Consider the following 18707-nt stretch of genomic DNA (forward strand, 5'->3'; position numbering starts at 1 on the left):
GCCGCCCGCATGCTCGCACGATCTCACACCTCGGAACCGCTTTCTCACACACTTGTAAAAGCTATTTTATTGATAAAGTTTTGTGGTTTTGAACACAGAGGTGAAATTTTATCAGTGCCTCTAGCCCTCCTCCTGACCGTCACCACCGCCACACGCGCACACACACACACACACACTCAATCTTTCACACACACACACACACACACACACACACACACACACACACACACACACACACACACACACAGACACACACACACAAAGAGACTCAGTCTATCACACACACACACACACACACACACACATACACACACACATGCACACACACACACACACGCTATCTTTCACACACACACACACACACACACACACACACACACACACACACACACACACACACATGCACACACACACACACGCTATCTTTCACACACACACACACACACACACACACACACACACACACACACACACACACACACACACACACACACACACACACACACACACACACACTCTTAGACACACACACACACACTCTTAGACACACAGACACACACACACACACACTCACTCACTCTCACACATGCAAACACCCACACACACACAGCAGTTTCACTGCCTCCGGATGTAAACGTATATACTACCTAAACAGTAAAATGAACAAGTTTCTCTGAGTCATAACATCTCTCTCCTCCTCCTCCTCCTCCTTTTAAACCAGTTCTCAGATGAAGTCTCCATGGGGGACAGCTGGCACCAGCGTCATTAGGATTGGTAATAACACACGTGTCACCACGTGAATCCGCAGTACAACACTTCTGACCCGTTCAAGATCTCAAATACCTTCAACACATTGAGCCACTCGAGGAGAGCCCTGTTTGACTTATCAGAAACGTTGTGACCTCTGACCCCTGGATGGTGGTGCTACTCTCTGTGACCTCTCCCCCCCACGCCCCCCACCCCCCCCCCCCCCCCCCCCCCCCCCTCCTGGCTGCATGTTACTCCTGTACCCATTCTGAACTCTGAACCTTGTAAATACAAGAGGACTTAACCTCCCTGGAGTCCTGAAGGAACCCTGAGAACCAGCCTGATGGGCCCACCAGCTCTGCACACTGACACCGAGAGAGGGTCACCCGGATCAGCCTGGATCTCACCTGGATCTCACCTGGATCCACCTGGATCCACCTGGATCTCACCTGGATCCACCTGGATCTCACCTGGAGCCTAGATCTTTCTGTGTAGAGATACAGCCGTCTCTCCTCCCACCTCCTCTTTCTTGATGTCTGTATGTGTAGAGAAAGAGACATCTAGATAACGTCTCCATCTCTACGCATATAGACATCTAGAAAGGGGAGATGGGATATAGACACAGAGGCATACTGACATGTCTGTCGCTGTCTATATGTCTGTGTAGAGATGTAGAGATATAACAGACATGTCTGTAGGAGTCTATGTGTATAGATATAGATATAAGTCTATGACAGACATGTCTGTAGCTGTCTGTGTCTATGTGTAGAGATATAGATCTATAGCAGACGTGTCTGTCGATGTCTCTGAGGTTTCGTGGCGACAGTCTTGGAGAGGTGTTCTACGTCCTGGGGGTGACAGGTGATGTTGTGTTCCTGTACTGTGTCCTGCCTGGAGGAACCGCCTTGTTTTAAAGATGACTTGTGGAAACGTTTCGTTGTGTACATAAAATATATTACTTGTACTTGTTTTTGAAACGGAGAACTGAACCAGTGGACATAATATAATTGCTCTTATGATATAAAGATCTGTTCCAGTGGTGCCCACATGTCTTTTCTTTTGGTTTGCGTGTGTGTGCTGTGTGTGTGTGTGTGCTGTGTGTGTGTGTGTGTGCGTGCTTTCATGTGTGCGCAAGCGAGTGTATATGTGAACATGCACGTGTGTGTTTGTGTGTGTATGTGTGCGTGTGTCGTACCGTGTGTAGGATTTTTGGTTCTAGGGTTTGATATAGGGGGTTAGGGTTATATGATTAGGTTAGGAGTACTAAACACTTAACCAAATATCATATTCTTACATTGCGTTGAATAATTCCTAACTCAACTTAATCCAATGCATTTACAATACAATTACGTTGCACTACCTGCAAGAGTTTAAAATACGAAATACTAAATAATTTATTCTGACCAATGTACTCATTGTAAGCCGCTTTGGATGAAGGTGTCTTCTAAAGGCCCTGAATGTGAATATATTCATACAGTCTCGTGTGCTGTGCGAGGTGTCGTCACACGCGTGGCCGCTGAGGGACGCTGTCACGTCGTCATTTGATCATGAACCAGAAGTGTTCTTCTTCTCCGTCTGGAGTTCGCTTCTTCCTCGTTTGAACGTGTCCGTACCGAACTCCTCAGGACTCTTCGTGGATGTGGTGAGTCGTGAGGTACGACAGGAGAAGCCATCCTACTGACATCACGGTCTCGTGTCTAGCGTTTATCAGCGTGGGGTTCGAGTCACGTGACCCGTGTTTATTTCAAACTAAGACCAGCTAGCTGCTGGGCTAGCCGCTAGCAGGAGACCCTCAACTCTCTTAACTCGAACCCTCTAACTCTTGACTCACCCAACTCAAACTCCCTTAACTCTCCCTCACGTAACTCTGCCTAGCTTAACCCTCACTAACTTGACATCTACTTGTCTTGCATCAGCGTATGGTCTGGTGTATATAATATAGCCTGATGGTCCAGTTGTGCGTCCGTGTGTGTGTGTCCTTCACTGGAAAGAGCTCAATCATTAATCACTAGAGTTAATACTGTTATGCATGTAACTAGTTATGTATGTAGGTAGCAGACCAGCAGGTGTACGCTGTGTGCGGTTAATAATACTGTCTGGTCTGGGGTTCCTGTACCACCTGTCAGGGTCTTAATGTGGACCATCTCTACTGCTCTCATGGTGTCAACGACATGTCTTCTGGTTATTCTAGTGTATCATCTCGTTTCAGTTCTATTACGGTCCCGTCATGTCTGTCATTAGACATCCTAAGGCCCCTTATCTTAACTTATCTTATAGAGGTCATAGACGATGCCTTGCGTGTCATGCCTTCATCTCCCATCATGCTCTGCTCCTCCAGATCCCCGCCCTGTTTGTGTGTGTGTGTGAGTGAGTGTGTGTGTGTGTCTCTCTCTCTCCGTTGACCTTTGACCTGCACCATGGCGGAGCTGCTGCTGGACTCCAGCATCCGGGTGTGGGTGGTTCTGCCCATCGTCTTCATCACCTTCTTCGTGGGCGTGCTGCGTCACTACGTCAGCCAGCTGCTGCACAGTGACAAGAAGGTGGAGCTGGAGCAGGTGTCAGACAGGTGGGTCTAGAGAGATGTCAGACAGGTGGTTGTGAGACAGGTCTGGAGAGGTGTCAGACAGGTGGGACTGGAGGCTTGTGTGATGTGTAGACTATAGCTTATTTATTCTAGGTGTTCTACTAGTTAGTGAGTTAGACTAGTGGTTAGTAAGTCTAGTAGTTTGTTTGAGCGGTGGCTAATTAGGGTAAGTTGAAAGGTTTTGTGTTTGATCCCCTAAGCCTACCTGTAGTCCTCCTAGTGCAAGATGACCCCTGACCCCTACCTGGTCCTTAATGACCTGTCTCTCTACTGTCTAACCCCTACCTGCTCCTTAATGACCTGTCTCTGTACTGTCTAACCCCTACCTGCTCCTTAAGGACATGATCACTGTTGGTGTCTGATTTAAGTGTCTGCTAAATGACTGAGCAGTAGAGCCATAGTGGTGTTTGTTGGCCGTGCATCTGATTGGTTGCTCAGATGTTTTAAACAATCTTCTCCTCTCAGTCAGGTGCTGCTGAGAAGCCGAATCCTGAGGGAGAACGGAAAGTACATCCCCCGACAGGTACACACAGACACACGCAAGCACACAGAGACCCACACAGACGCACGCACGCACGCACACACACACACGTTTTGACTGCCTGTATCTAACCTTGTGTGTGTCTCTGTGCTGTGTGTGTTTGACTCTGTGTGTAGTCGTTTGCCATGAGGAAGTTCTACTTCAACGACACAGAGACAGGCTTCTTCAAGACGGTGAAGAGGAAGGTGGTCCCCAAGAACCCTATGACCGGTACAGAGTGTGTGAGAGGACAGTGTGTGAAATGGCAGGTTACTGGCAGCCTCTTCCTCTGCTAAGGTGTGTGTGTGTGTGTGTGTGTGTGTGTGTGTGTGTGTGTGTGTGTGTGTGTGTGTGTGTGTGTGTGTGTGTGTGTGTGTGTGTGTGTGTGTGTGTGTGTGTGTGTGTGTGTGTGTGTGTGTGTGTGTGTGTGCAGACACCAGCATGCTGACTGACATGATGAAGGGGAACCTGACCAACGTCCTCCCCATGATCCTGATTGGAGGATGGATCAACTGGGCCTTCTCAGGCTTCGTCATCAGTGAGTCCTGACCCCTACTGTGTGACGGAGTGAGGGGTAATGTGTGGCAGAGCGAGGGCTAATGGGTGACAGAGTGAGGGGTAATGTTTGACAGTGAGGGTTGACGGAGTGAGAGGGTGAGGGGTAATAGGTGACAGAGTGAGGGGTGGCAGGATGATGTGTGAGAGGGTGAGGGGTAATGTGTGACAGAGTGAGGGGTGACGTGTGACGTGTGACAGGGAGGGGTAGTGTGTAACAAATGTGTGAGTGAGGGGTAATGGGTGACAGACTGTGAGGGTGAGGGGTAATGGGTGACAGAGTGAGGGGTAATGCTTGTGTTCCTGTGCTCCAGCCAAGGTTCCCTTCCCTCTCACTCTGAGGTTCAAACCCATGCTGCAGAGGGGAATCGAACTGCTGTCCCTGGACGCCTCCTGGTAAAACTCTCTCGCGCGCGCACACACACACACACACACACACACACACACACACACACACACACACACACACACACACACACACACACACACACACACACACACACACACACACACACACACACACACACACACACACACACACACACACACGGTTCTCAGGTCCGGCCTTCATCTCCATAGACGCAATGACGTACTCATGGGGAACCCGGCATGGACTTTGTTGAGGGCATATTCTGATCTGATCTATTCTTTCAGCTCTATTCTATTTCTTAAATGCCCGATTACACACACACACACACACACACACACACACACACACCCCTCGTCTGTCGGTATCCCAGCATGCCTTGTGTTTCAGGGTGAGCTCTGCGTCCTGGTACTTCCTCAACGTGTTCGGTCTGAGGAGCATGTACACTCTGCTGCTGGGGCAGGACAACGGTCAGTACCTCCCAGCATGCACAAAATCCACCCCCTAGTGACATCACTAGTGGGAGAGCCCAGATGACTGGAGGCTTATCCATCCCATCATGCATCTGGCTGGACCCTCCCCCTGTGTGAGGGTTGATCCTCATCCCCCCCTGGTGGGGGTCTCCTGAATGGATCAATCTTTATTCATTCGCTGTATTAATAACGTTACACGCGTTGTCTCCGGTGTGTAGCTGCTGACCAATCACGGCTCATGCAGGACCAGATGACCGGCGCTGCCATGGCGATGCCCCCTGACCCCAACAAGGCCTTCAAGGTAAGAGGACGCATCCCCAGGGGTCAGAAAAGATAACTAGTACTATATGTTTTTGTACTGTGTGTTGCAGTAGTATCATTAGGTGTGTAGTAGTAGTAGTAGTAGTAGTATAGTGTATTATCACGTGTTCTTCAGAGTGAGTCGGAGGCCATGGTGGTAGTATTGTGTAGTAGTTTCATTGTGTGTGTGGTGAAGTGGTAGTAGTGTTATCATGTGTTCCTTACACCGCGTTCACATTGTACGTGTCCGTCGACGGAGGGCGTCTGCCTCTGACTTACGGGTAACGCGATCTGATTGGCCGACTGATCCGTCGCTGCCTCTAAAAGTTGAACATTTCTCAACTTTTTGACGCAGTCTACGGAACAGACAGAACGGATCGACCCACAATGCATTTCGAGAGCGCTCCATGCAAAGTCAATGAGGTCCTTCGACAGGCGCGTACAGCGTGAACGCGGTGTTAGAGCGAGCGGGATAGCTTGTGGAGATAGTGTTGTGTAGTATAATTAGGTGTGTTGTGTAGTTAGTTAGTAGTGGTAGTAGTAGTGTCCTCGTGTGTTCCTCAGAGCGAGTGGGAAGCCCTGGAGGTGCTGGAGCACCACTGGGCCCTGGAGGGCGTGGAGGAGGAGCTCATGTCCCGGGACCTCAACCTGGAGAACCTCTTCAGCAAGGAGCTGCAGGCCACCATGTTCTAGACGCCGTCGGTCTTATTTATCGTCTCGTTTCCTCGCCGCTCCTCAATAAAGACATGCTTCCTCTCCACTCTCTGGGTCTTCTTTTGTTAACGGGGAGGGATGGGAGTCTTTGGTTGTCGTGGCAACCAGCAGCTGGTGGGGGGGGGGGGGGGGGGAACCGGTCTCCCCAGGACCCCCAACACTGAAGACCACGTGGTGGGCCGTTATAACCCGGCAATCGTCGGGTTTCCGTGGCGACTGCCCGCGCCCGGCGAATCATCACACGCCAAAAAAATGGTGTTGTCATAGCAACGTTTATTCATATCAAAAGCTGGAATACATTAAAATATTTCATCTGTTTTTGTCTGAGGAAAGTGTCACACCCAGCAGTTATCATTATACATTTATTACAAAAATACTGTACAGAACTGTAGAACCAGGAGGCGGAGCCTTCAGCTGCTGGTTAGCCAACCGTCCACCACTGTCATCTATACACAATACCCTTGACCAATCAGAACACCTGGCATCATACCCTGCACCAATCACAGCCCCAGACCGACCCTGATCCATGAAGAAAGTCCCCAGAAAGATTGTACCTCAATATACACGATATATATATATATATATATATATACTCCCTGATGCTGCTGGTTCAGCCGTCACTCAGACCCAACCCCCTCTAGACGTGTGGAGATGTATTGGTGGATAGATCTAGGTGGTGAGTTACAGTGTTCTGGACAGGAGGCCTGAACTAGCACAATGAGCACCATCCCATAATATACCTCACGGGACGCGTTTCAGCAACCCTCTTCTTCCACACCCATAATAATCTCTCTGCGAGGCTGTCAGACAGACAGGCCTTCCCCCTAACTTGTGTCTGCCAGTCTGTCCGGAGGGGAACCATCATTAAAATAATATAATATATAATAGCGATATGATATTTAATAACGGTATGATAATAATATAAAATAAGGCCCATTCACATCAACAAACGCACCGGGCAGATTTATTCAGTCCGTTTCCATGGTGACGCAGGCGGCCCCGCCCTGCTCCGCCTCCTGGCTGCTACAGGAAGTGATGTCGGGGGAGGGGGCGTGGCTAGCGGCGGGGCTGGGCGCGGCCGGGTGTCTGATCTTGTCTTGTCGGTGGTAGAACAGGAGGTAGGCTGCATTGGTCTGGAGACACGGAGGAGACAGGTGACGTAGCTCATTACCCCACTGACACCTGACGTAGCTCATTACCCCACAGACACTTATTGGGGATGTTATTACTGTCATTGATGATGACTCACCCCTTATTGATGATGACTCACCCCTTATTGGTCATGACTCACCCCTTATTGATCATGACTCACCCCTTATTGATCATGACTCACCCCTTATTGATCATGACTCACCCCTTATTGATCATGACTCACCCCTTATTGATCATGACTCACCCCTTATTGATCATGACTCACCCCTTATTGATCATGACTCACCCCTTATTGATCATGACTCACCCCTTATTGGGGACGTTATCTCTGTGATTGATGATGACTCACCACTATCTGGTCCTCTGTAGCGAAGGTGACCTTGCTGTCGTCGTAGTAATACCACTGACCGTTGTCCTTGTTCCTGCTGTAGCTGGTGTCTACACACGCACAAACACACATACACAAAATAAGAGTGGAAAATAAAGACCAATAGAACTTTTAGCTATGTACACACTCTGATTCGAGGCCCTGTGAGGTTAACCTGAGGGACCAAAAATACATGCTACTATAGTACACTATTATATTAGCTACGATATTAAACCTCTATTAACTATGTTATTGTGAATTCACTACATTAAAAAGGTGTTTGAGGAAGAGAGGGGAGGGTCTTACAATGGCCATCTCGAAGTCCTCCATAGTGATTGGACACAGCGATGAGGTCATAGCGGCTTGGAGGCTCCCCATTGGTCAGTTTCTTTCTCAGCAGACAGTCAGAGAAGTCCAGATCTCTGGAGAAACAGGACAAAAATCAAACCGATAAAATAAACCGATGAATAAAATAGATCATCAATCATCTTAATAGACGAGAGCCTACTTCTAACCCTTAGCCTAAAACCTAGCTCTAACCATTAGGCTAAAGCCTAACCCTAAATCTTTGCCTAAAGCCTAGCTCTAAACCTTACGGTGCGTTTACACCAGAAGCGAGTATTTGCGCTGCATGCTCGAGCAAACATCAAACCACTCGCGAGAGTGGATGAGGGGCATACCTCTTGTGAAAGCCAACGTTTCTGTCCACCTTTAGCCCAAAGCCCTAACCCTTAGCCTAATGTGCGTGCGTGCGTGCGTCCAGTAGGACCAGGACCTTGTCTACATGGGACCAGGACCTGGTTTACAGGGGGCCTACCTGAGGGGGAAGTGGACCAGGGAGTCCAGCTTCTCTCGGGAGAACTTGTTGTAGGAGAACCTCTTCAGGTGGATGATGAGGACCTCAGGGAGGCCCCAAAGATCCAGCTTCTTAGTGGCGAGCTGGTGAAGCTTACACACAGGGCAGTACCTACACACACACACACACACACACACACACACACACACACACACACACACACACACACACACACACACACACACACACACACACACACACACACACACACACACACACACACACACACAGTATATATTACCTGTGTATATAGTTATGGTATGTATGTGTAATGTATTTATGTTCTATAATGTATACGTTACCAGGGGTTGTCCTCCTCCAGCGTCTCCGTGGTGGTGAACAGCTGGATGCACTCCTGCAGCTGGACGGACATCTGCTGCTGGGACTCGTCCATGCTGCTGTGCTTGGTGTACTTCTACACATTAATACGCACAATATATATATTAATACACAATACTCATATTAATGCTCTCTCATCCAAGCTGCTGTGGTTGGTGTACTTCTAGATATGAATACATACGATATTCATATTAATACATACGACATTCATATTAATACACATAATATTCATATAAATACACACTATATTCATATTAATACATAAACCCATCCAAGCTGCTGTGCTTGGTGTCCTTACTAATATATAACAATATTTATACATATGCTAAATATTAACAATATATAACTAAATGCTTCATATCAATGTTAATTAATGTCATCACTGATACATAAATACTCTAGAATATGAATCAGAATATGAAATATAATTATAATATTATAATATTTCCATTGATGACATGAATCCAATGCGTCATAGACAGTGTGAGCAGGGGTCAAAGGTCACCTCTGCCTCGTTCTCGTTGTAGTAAGTCTTCTTCATGTCGGGGTCCCAGTCGATGGCCACATAGGGCTGGGCTGGGGGGAGAGCTCAGGGTTAGACAGTATCAGGGGGGTTAGACAGTAGGGGGGTGAGACAGTATCAGGGGGGTGAGACAGTATCAGGGGGGTGAGACAGTATCAGGGGGGGGTTACCCGGGTTAGACAGTAGGGGGGTGAGACAGTGAGGGGGGGATCAGACAGTGTCAGTGGGGTTAGACAGGGTTAGACAGTGCCAGGGGGGTTAGACAGTGTCAGGGGGGTTAGACAGTGTCAGGGGGGTTAGACAGTGTCAGGGGGGTTAGACAGTGTCAGGGGGGTTAGACAGTGTCAGGGGGGTTACACAGTGCCAGGGGGGTTAGACAGTGCCAGGGGGGTTAGACAGTGCCAGGGGGGTTAGACAGTGCCAGTGGGGTTAGACAGTGCCAGTGGGGTTAGACAGTGTCAGTGGGGTTAGACAGTGTCAGTGGGGTTAGACAGTGCCAGGGGGGTTAGACAGTGCCAGGGGGGTTAGACAGTGCCAGGGGGGTTAGACAGTGTCAGGGGGGTTAGACAGTGTCAGGGGGGTTAGACAGTGTCAGGGGGGTTAGACAGTGTCAGGGGGGGTGAGACAGTGTCAGGGGGGGTTAGACAGTCTATGGGTTAGAGCAGTGGTTTTCAAACTGTGGGGGGCGCCAGAGTTCTTCAGGGGGGGGTGCGACGTGAGAGAAAATAAACCAGATAAAGTAACAGGAAAAAACGCAAAGCTAAAGACGCAAACTCATTGCTCCCACTAAAGTAGAGGTGAGCTAAAGAGGAGGCTAAACTGGCAGTTTACAGATTAAGATGTTCAAATGTATTTTTAAAAAGCTAAGGAAAAACATGCTTAGATAAAGGTGTTAAAATGTGTGAAGAAATGTTTAGAATGTTTCAAAAATATGTTGAAAATGTTTCAAAGATATGATCAGAGATGTTTAAAATGTGTAAAGTATGATCAGAGATGTTTAAGATATGAACAGAGATGTTTAAAATGTGTAAAGTATGATCAGAGATGTTTAAGATATGATCAGAGATGTTTAAAATGTGTAAAATAATTAAAATATCTCAGCTGAAATTGGTTCTCTGAGGGGGGGCTCACTCTCATACTTTGAAAGCCCCAGGGTTAGAGAGTGAGGGCGCAGTATATAGATACAGTATATACTACAGTATATACATGTGTGTATAGTGTAATAACGTACAGGTGAAGGAGAAGGCCAGGCCTCCCTCGCCCATCCCCCTCTCGGTGGTGCCGTTGGAGTTGACCGCCTGGATCGAGAACAGACTCCTCCTCTTCTTACGACACGACTTCCTCCTCGCCTGCTGCTCATTGGCTGCTGGGATGGGAGAACACGCCTCTTCCTGTTTGTCTTCTTCTGCCGTCTCCCCGGCTGCTGCTACTGCACCGCCACTAGCAGGACTGGAGCTAGCAGGGCTGGAGCTAACATGGCTAGTGCTAGCATGGCTGGTGCTAGCGCTAGCATTTGAGGAAGCAATGGTCTCTCCGCTAGCGTTAGCGTTTGCACTGGAGCTGGCACTGCTGGTGCTGGCAGCTGAGCTGTGATTGGATGTCTCCTCACTGCTGCTGTCCAATGAGGGTTGGGCGTTGTTGGTGTCAGAGGGGGGCGTCGTCAGGGCCGTGGCGTCCGGTTGGCTGACCGCCTGTCCGTCACCAGTCTGGGAGGGGCCAGCGGTCTCTCCGTTCTCCTCCCCTTCCTCATCTGTGGTTAAGCAAGACAACTCACTGACTACCCAGATAACCTACTAACTCACTGACTACCCAGATAACCTGCTAACCCACTAGCCAGATAACCTGCTAACTCACCGACTCCCCGGAAAACCTGCTAACCCAGTGACTACCCACAAAACCTGCTAACTCACCGACTACCCAGATAACCTGCTAACTCACTGACTACCCAGATAACTTGCTAAACCTGCTAACTCACTGAATACCCAGATAACCCGCTAACTCACTGAATACCCAGATAACCTGCTAAACCTGCTAACTCACTGAATGCCCAGATAACCTGCTAACTCACTGACTACCCCGATAACCTGCTAACTGACTGACTACCCAGATAACCTGCTAACTGACTGACTGAACGAATGAAGATCAGTTTGCTAGCCAGTAGCTTTTGGTAACTTCCTAAATATCTAACTTCGTAGCTTCGTAACTACCTAGCTCTTTAACTTAACTTGGTAGTGCACACACAAAGCTGTGTGTCTTCTTCAACCAGCAGCTGACCAGCATGGTAGAGACTCACCATCACTGATCCCGTTGGTCTGAGTCTTGAACACCTCCTCCTCCTCTTCCTCCTCCTCCTCCTCCTCCACCTCCTCAGAGGGGTCAGGAGGTCGAACGTAGCGCCTGGGGTCAGACCGCACACACACATCAGAGACACAGCACCCAACAAACGCACAACATATTGATATACAATGTGTGTGTGTGTGTGTGTGTGTGTGGGGGTCCTAGGTCTCTGAAGCAGAGGGAGGTTTGTGTGCGTCTGTGTGAATCCTACACCAGGTGTGTGTGTATGTGTGTGTGTGGATGTGTCTCTGTGCGTGTGTGTCTCCATGTATCTCTGTCTTTGTGTGTGTGTGTCTCTGTGTGTGTGTGTCTGTCTGTCTGTCTGTCTGTCTGTCTGTCTGTCTGTCTGTCTGTCTGTGCGTGCGTGCGTCTCTCTCTGTGTGTATGTTTGTGTTTGTGTGTGTGTGTGTGTGTGTGTGTGTGTGTGTGTGTGTGTGTGTGTGTGTGTGTGTGTGTGTGTGTGTGTGTGTGTGTGTGTGTGTGTGTGTGTGTGTGTGTGTGTGTGTGTGTGTGTGTGTGTGTGTGTGTCTCTGTGTGTGTGTCTGTGTGTGTGCGTGTGCCTCTGTCTCTGTGTGTGTGTGCCTCTGTTTGTGTGTGTGTGTGTGTGTGTGTCTGTGTGTGCGTTCGCCTCTGTGTGCGTGTGTCTGTGTGTCTGCCTGTGCCTCTGTGTGTGTGTGTGTGTGTGTGTGCGTGCGTGCGTGTGTGTTACCCACTCCAGTCTCTGCAGCAGCAGGGGGTAGAGCCCCTCCTGGGTGCAGAGGGTCCGTGGGACCGACAGCAGCAGGGGGTGGCCGAACAGGGAGGTCCCGTAGGAGCTGCTCCCCGAGCCGTAGTCCCGGTAGTGGGAGCGCTCCCGGAGGTACAGGCCCAGGACCACCTCCTCGTCCTGGTTCACCTCCTCTCCGCCCCCCACACCACGACTCAGTTCATACCTGGAGGGGGGGGGGGGGGGGGGGGAAAGAGAGAGAGACAGAGACAGAGACAGAGACAGAGACAGAGACAGAGACAGAGATGTGAATTACAGAGACTGTATTGTACAAACGCAATTCTCAGGAACAGCACTAATTAAAATACTGTTTACCAAACCCCTCTCTGATTGGCTACTACGATCCATCGCTCTGATAGGCTACCATGCTGCCAGTGCGTCTTGTTCTGTGGAGGAAGCGGCGGTACGTACACAAAGATGTCGTCGCGGTCCAGGATGCAGCTCAGGGCCTCGTCCGCCTGGTAGATCTTATAGAAGCGGTGGTTGAAGACATCAGTCACCACCATCTAACCCACAGACACACACACACACACACACACACACGTTATGAAGCCATCCAGCATTAGCCACACGTTGTCGCCATGGTTACTCAGGGTCCTGGTGGACTGGGGTAGTCGGATGGACTGACCTGCTTGGCCGGGATGTTGATCAGCTGAGCCAGGGCAGAGCACAGGTCCGACACCTTGCCCGCCTTGGGAACCAGCAGGCGATACTGGGAACACACACACACTATAGACACTGACCTGCACACGGGATTCTGTTGGCCCAGCACTGACTGAATTCAGTGTGTGTGTGCGAGTGCGAGTACGTGTACGTGTGTTTTACCTGGACAGGTGTGTGAGTGTGTCCTCTCTACAGGTGTGTGAGCACGCCATCTCTACAGGTGTGTGAGTGTGTTGTCTCTACAGGTGTGTGTGTGTTTTACCTGGACAGGTGTGTGAGTATGCGGTCTCTACAGATGTGTGGGTGAATGTGTCGTCTCTACATGTGCGCGTGTGTGTGTTACCTGGAAAGGCTTTTCCTTGGGGTCGAGGGAGACGAAGAACACCTCCATCACGCGGTCCTTGCTGACAGGAAGAGGGACGCTGAGGTAGCAGAAGGGGTCGAAGGTGACCGAGACCTTGTGGCACTCGGGGCAGACCAGCGTGGACTTGAAGAGGCCGTGGAAGGTGTCCACGATCACAGAGTCGTTACGGCGGAGGTGGTTCCGCCAAGCCTCCTCGGCCACCTCCTGTTCGGATATAGGGTGAAGCGGTGATGTCAGGATGGCTAACCATCCTCAGCAAAACACTCAAGACCCACTTGTTGAGTGTTCACATAGCCCCTGCATAGCCTCCCCCCTTATCCTTATTGTATGTTGCACCTCCTTGCCCCTAAAAATAGTACTTGTCATCGTGTATCGTCTTATACTAGCAATCTTTGTTGTATACAGGGAACGGGTTAACCTAGCGACTGTTTCTATGAACATCCTTGTACCGACAGCGATATATATTGCCGCTTATTTTTCTTCTGATAAATGTACTTTATCCAAAGTCTCTTTGGATAAAAGCATCTTCTGACTGCCCTAAATGTAAATGTCCTCTTGAAGGCTGACCTGGTCGGGCCGCCCCCCTGCGTCCCTCAGCTCGATGTACTCCTTGTTCTTGACGCGGTTCAGGTCCTCGTGGAGCCCGTCCAGCAGGAAGGACAGCAGCTCCTGGCTGTCGTGCTGCTGGTAGCCCAGGAACTGGGAGGCAAAGTGCCCCGACCTTGGTCTGCACACACAAACCCCCTGGGGTTAGTCACGCACAGAGGGCAGGGCGGAGGGTCGTGGGTCAGGGTTGAGGGTCAGGGTCAGGGGTCAAGGTCTGGGGGGGGGGGGGGGGGGGGGGGGGCAGGTGTTGTGTTAGAGTTATGTTAGGGGTGAGGGTTAGGGGTCGGGTTTTTGTTAGTTATGTTAGGGCTAAGGTCAGGGGTTGGGTTTATGTTAAGAGTTATGTTAGGGTTGAGGGTTAAGAGTCAGGAGTCAAGAGGGGGGGTGTACCTTGAAGATGCGTGGGACCACCGAGTGGTGGCGTCCGGACCACATCTGTTTGATGACGTCAGCGAAAGCCTCTGCGATCTCACCCTTCATCCCCAGAGGGTTGGTGAAGTTGAGCTCCTCCAGGTACGCACTCCGCAGGAAGTACTCCGTCAGGGGCGGAGTGTTGCTCAGACACTGGACACGCCCACCAGGAAGAGGGACACGTCAAACACCGACGAAGAAGAGAGGCATCAAACACCAACGAAGTAGAGACATCAGACACCAACGAAGAAGAGAGACATCAGACACCAACGAAGTAGAGAGACATCAGACACCAACGAAGATGAGACATCAAATACCATCGTAGGAGAAGAGAGCTCAAACACAAACCAAAAAGAGACACAAACACCAACGAAGAAGAAGAGCCATCAAACACCAACGAAGAATAGAGACATCAAACACCAACGAAGAAGAGAAGTCAAACACCAACAAGGAAGAGGGAGAAATAAAACACCAACAAGGAAGAGAGAGAAATCAAACACCAACGAGGAAGAGAGAGAAATAAAACACCAACAAGGAAGAGAGAGAAATCAAACACCAACGAGGAAGAGAGAGAAATCCAACACCAACAAGGAAGAATGTGTGTGCTGTGTGTGTGCGTACCTGCAGAGCAGAGTTCATAAAGCAGGTGTTTCCAAGGTTACTGAGACCACAGACTCCTGGCTGACCTCTGTACTCCTGGTCCTCCACCGAACACCTCCTGTCACACACACACACACATCAGAGATAAAGATCAAATACACATACTTATACACAACACACCAGATAGAGATACACAACACATACATATACACAACACAAACTTACACACAACACATATTTATAACACAACACACCAGGGATGAGAGATTCTTACATAATCTGAGGTTTCGAGCTGGGCCAGGTTCCATCAGCATTCCTCATCTCCATAATGACCGTCTGGAACACACACGCACACGCACACGCACACACGCACACGTTATCTCCAGGCAGCAGGTAGTGAGTCCGGTGGAGGTGAGAGGTCGTGACCCTACCATGCCGGAGGTCAGGCAGGCGTCCAGCACGCTCACGTGCACGTTCCTGAGGCGCTCACAGCTGGTGTCTGAGCTCTTCATCCACAGACGGCACTCTGCCCCCTGCTGGACCGAGAACTCCCTACACATCACCTCCTGGAGGGAGTCTACACACACACACACACACACATTAGTACAAGTAGAAGTAGTATAAGTACACACATACATTATATACGTAAACACACACCATCTAGCCACACACTTACGTATTCGGTCGGCGCGGCTAAAGCGCGCAGTAATGACGGTGTCCATGTTGCTATGGAGACAGAGGTAGACCTCCACAGGATAGATCTCCACCTTCAGGGTGCTGGGAAGGTCCACCACCTAAAACACACGCACACGCACACACACACACACACACACACACACACACACGCACACACACACACACACACACACACACACACACACACACACGTGTTTGACATCAAGCGTGCTAGCAGGTTTATATGGTTTTGAGGGGGCCGTTAGCGTGCTAGCAGGTTTCTATGGTTTTGAGGGGCTGGTAGCTTGCTAGAAGCGGTACCTCCTTGCGTTAGCCTTCTAGCCGTTTTCTATGGTTTCGAGGGGCTGTTAGCATGCTAGAGGATGTACCTTGCGCTCCAGGGCAGGCTGGCCCTCCACCAGGCCATACCAGGCCAGCAGCTTGCGCCAGGCCTCCGCAGGAACCAGCATGAAGTCCTCGTTCTCCACCAGGCGCTCCTTCAGGTGGTACGAGTCCTGGTCTGGAGACAGGAGGAGAGAGGTCGTATCACGTTCTGCTGGTGTGGGCCACAGACAAGACTCAACTCATCTGGGGTGGTTTGCTCATAATCGGACCTGTGATTGGCTGTTGTTTTGAGAGGTTTCGTATTATTCAACCAATGATATGATGTTTCCCGTCTGGGATAGATGAAGTACAGCTCCTTTTTTTTGTCTTATTATGGCTTGGTTATCTCAAAATAAAACGTATCGGTTGGTTTTGGGTGCGGTTTGGTTAGGGTTTGTTATGGTTTGGTAATATCTTAGATTTAAATGGATAGCGTTTGCTAAGGTTTCAAAATTGCATTAGATCCAATGGTGCAGTTTGTTATCATTTCATGTTTGGACACTTGATCACTTGGTGTTTGTTATGGTCTGGTAACAACCAGAACATTTGATTGGTTAGAGTTTGTTATTGTGTGGTAACAACCACAACATTTGATCAGTTGATGTTTGTTACGGCCCGGTAATAATCAGATCATTTGAATTGTTAAGAGTTCTTCTGAATGCTGATTCTTATTCCATGTTCTGACCCTCATTTGCTAGTATTTTGTGCAGTTTTGATACAGTGTGTACACTTGTATCCGTGGGAACTGACCTTCGAAAAGCTCAGAGTTGTCGATCTGTCCTGGGAATGAGGACGAGTTCTGATCTCCAGTCTCCACAAACTCCTTCCACTGGTCGTACCAGCGCCGCTCCACCATGTACCTGCACACACACCAGCGTTAGGAGAGGGCTCGGGGCAGCTAAACAGACACTTTTATCAAAAGCGAATTACAGTCAGTACATTCGTCAGAAGAAAGAGAAACAACAATATATCGCTGTCGGTACAATAAGGATGTTCATAAAAACAAGTGCAAAGCACTAACAATCTCTAGGTTCACTCATTCCCTGTATGCAACAAAGATAGCTAGGATAAGACCAACCGTAGTCAAAGATACCGTCTTCAATTGCTGTAGAAACATATCGACAACAGTTTTAGACAGAGTTAGCTATGAATATATGCTAAATAACATGTTAGCGACGGCTTAGTTTAGGTAGTAAGTGTTATGTATATGGGTAGAGATTATGTTTAAGATGTTCATCGTCTGAGTTTGTTAGCTACAGTAGTGTACGTGTACACTACAGGTGATCCCCTTTACGTATTTTACATTGGTAAAACCAGAACCGAAAGCAAAAAATAGTTCCTGTGATTCACACAGATTGAGATTAGATGAGATGAGGGATTATGGTTTATCACTGTTTATGGTTTCGCTTTGACAGGACGTGACTAGATCAATAACAACAGATGAGGTCCGGTGGGTACGGACACCTTATCCCTCTATCTATCTACTGCTTTACCTTCAATGTCCTGGACACCTTCAATGTCTATCTCGGTCTATATAGGTGATAAAAGGAGAGGACACTGATGACCGGAGCGGTAGGCATCAGCTCCCGGGTGAGCTGTGCTACATAACAGAAGAGGTTCAGCCTGGTTTAGTTTCTATCTCGATCAACTGGTACTACCAGGTCTTCCTCTCCTGACGGTTTAAAGTCTACCCCTCAGCCGCCTGGGGCGTCTGTTTCATAGTCAGCTTCAAGACTTCAGGCGGGTTTCGATGCGGCGGTGTAGGTAGCATTGCTAGCCCCCGTGCTAACGGCTCGGAGCTGTCACTTGAGTCCGGCGCCCAGCGCACCCAGGGCGGCCACACTCACCAGCTGCCCCCCGCTCGGAGCTCGCTTCCCTGGAGCAGGGCCTCGACCTCCCGTCGCTGGGTCTCCAGGCCCGGAGGCTCAGTCACGCTGCTCATACTAAATCATAAACGTCCGGATGGTTCGATAATGTAGCTGGTGTCAACAGACGCATCGATCCGATCGGTGGACGAGATGTGTGTTTGGGGAAGTAGGAAGTGGTTGGGTGATGACGACATCCTCAGGGCGTGACGACGCATCCGCCAGGGACTACGTCACACGGACTCTTTTTTATTTAATCAATAAAACGAATTGAAATATTAATATCAGGGGTTATATGGCGCTCTCTATAGATCATCCCCCCTTTCTTCAATAACATTGATTCAATATCATGTAAGATTAATTTGCATATTCAATCCTATGGGACAAACACAAAGAAAAAATATCCGTCCTATATTCGGCTACTGATAGCAATTAAATTGATTAATAAAACATAGTTGTAATTTTTTAACTTTTAACATCAAAATATTAGAAATAGAAAAAAAAAAAAATAGAAGAAAGCAACCGCCCGGTGACGGCTC

At 49.1% G+C, this 18707-nt stretch overlaps 2 protein-coding genes across 3 annotated transcripts; one reads left to right on the forward strand and one right to left on the reverse strand.

Moving 5' to 3' along the window:
• Positions 1-2280: 2280 nt before the first annotated feature.
• zgc:86609 (ER membrane protein complex subunit 3-like) lies at positions 2281-6330 on the forward strand. 2 transcript variants are annotated; one of them, XM_056601722.1, is made up of 9 exons: positions 2281-2389; positions 3086-3313; positions 3797-3854; positions 3989-4082; positions 4285-4389; positions 4721-4802; positions 5164-5243; positions 5465-5547; positions 6111-6330. In XM_056601722.1, the coding sequence occupies exons 2-9, from the start codon at positions 3165-3167 to the stop codon at positions 6237-6239; spliced, it is 780 nt and encodes a 259-aa protein (XP_056457697.1). In that variant the 5' UTR covers positions 2281-2389; positions 3086-3164; the 3' UTR covers positions 6240-6330. The 2 variants fall into 2 exon arrangements, with proteins under 2 accessions (XP_056457697.1, XP_056457689.1); XM_056601714.1 differs by having other exon boundaries at positions 2290-2401.
• A 167-nt stretch (positions 6331-6497) lies between these two features.
• LOC130386619 (ubiquitin carboxyl-terminal hydrolase 11-like) lies at positions 6498-18365 on the reverse strand. The gene is given in 22 exon segments (XM_056595635.1): positions 6498-7393; positions 7762-7850; positions 8086-8201; positions 8597-8746; positions 8938-9050; positions 9480-9550; positions 10729-11247; positions 11791-11894; positions 12548-12766; positions 13012-13106; positions 13229-13312; positions 13607-13831; positions 14195-14344; positions 14346-14354; positions 14624-14797; positions 15266-15362; positions 15519-15580; positions 15676-15821; positions 15921-16038; positions 16309-16439; positions 17054-17163; positions 18151-18365. Coding segments are annotated over 22 exon segments (3042 nt in total). The 5' UTR covers positions 18246-18365; the 3' UTR covers positions 6498-7228.
• Positions 18366-18707: the final 342 nt, after the last annotated feature.

This window comes from Gadus chalcogrammus, chromosome 1 (genome assembly GCF_026213295.1).
Source record: "Gadus chalcogrammus isolate NIFS_2021 chromosome 1, NIFS_Gcha_1.0, whole genome shotgun sequence".
In the NCBI taxonomy this organism is placed as follows: Eukaryota; Metazoa; Chordata; class Actinopteri; order Gadiformes; family Gadidae; genus Gadus; species Gadus chalcogrammus.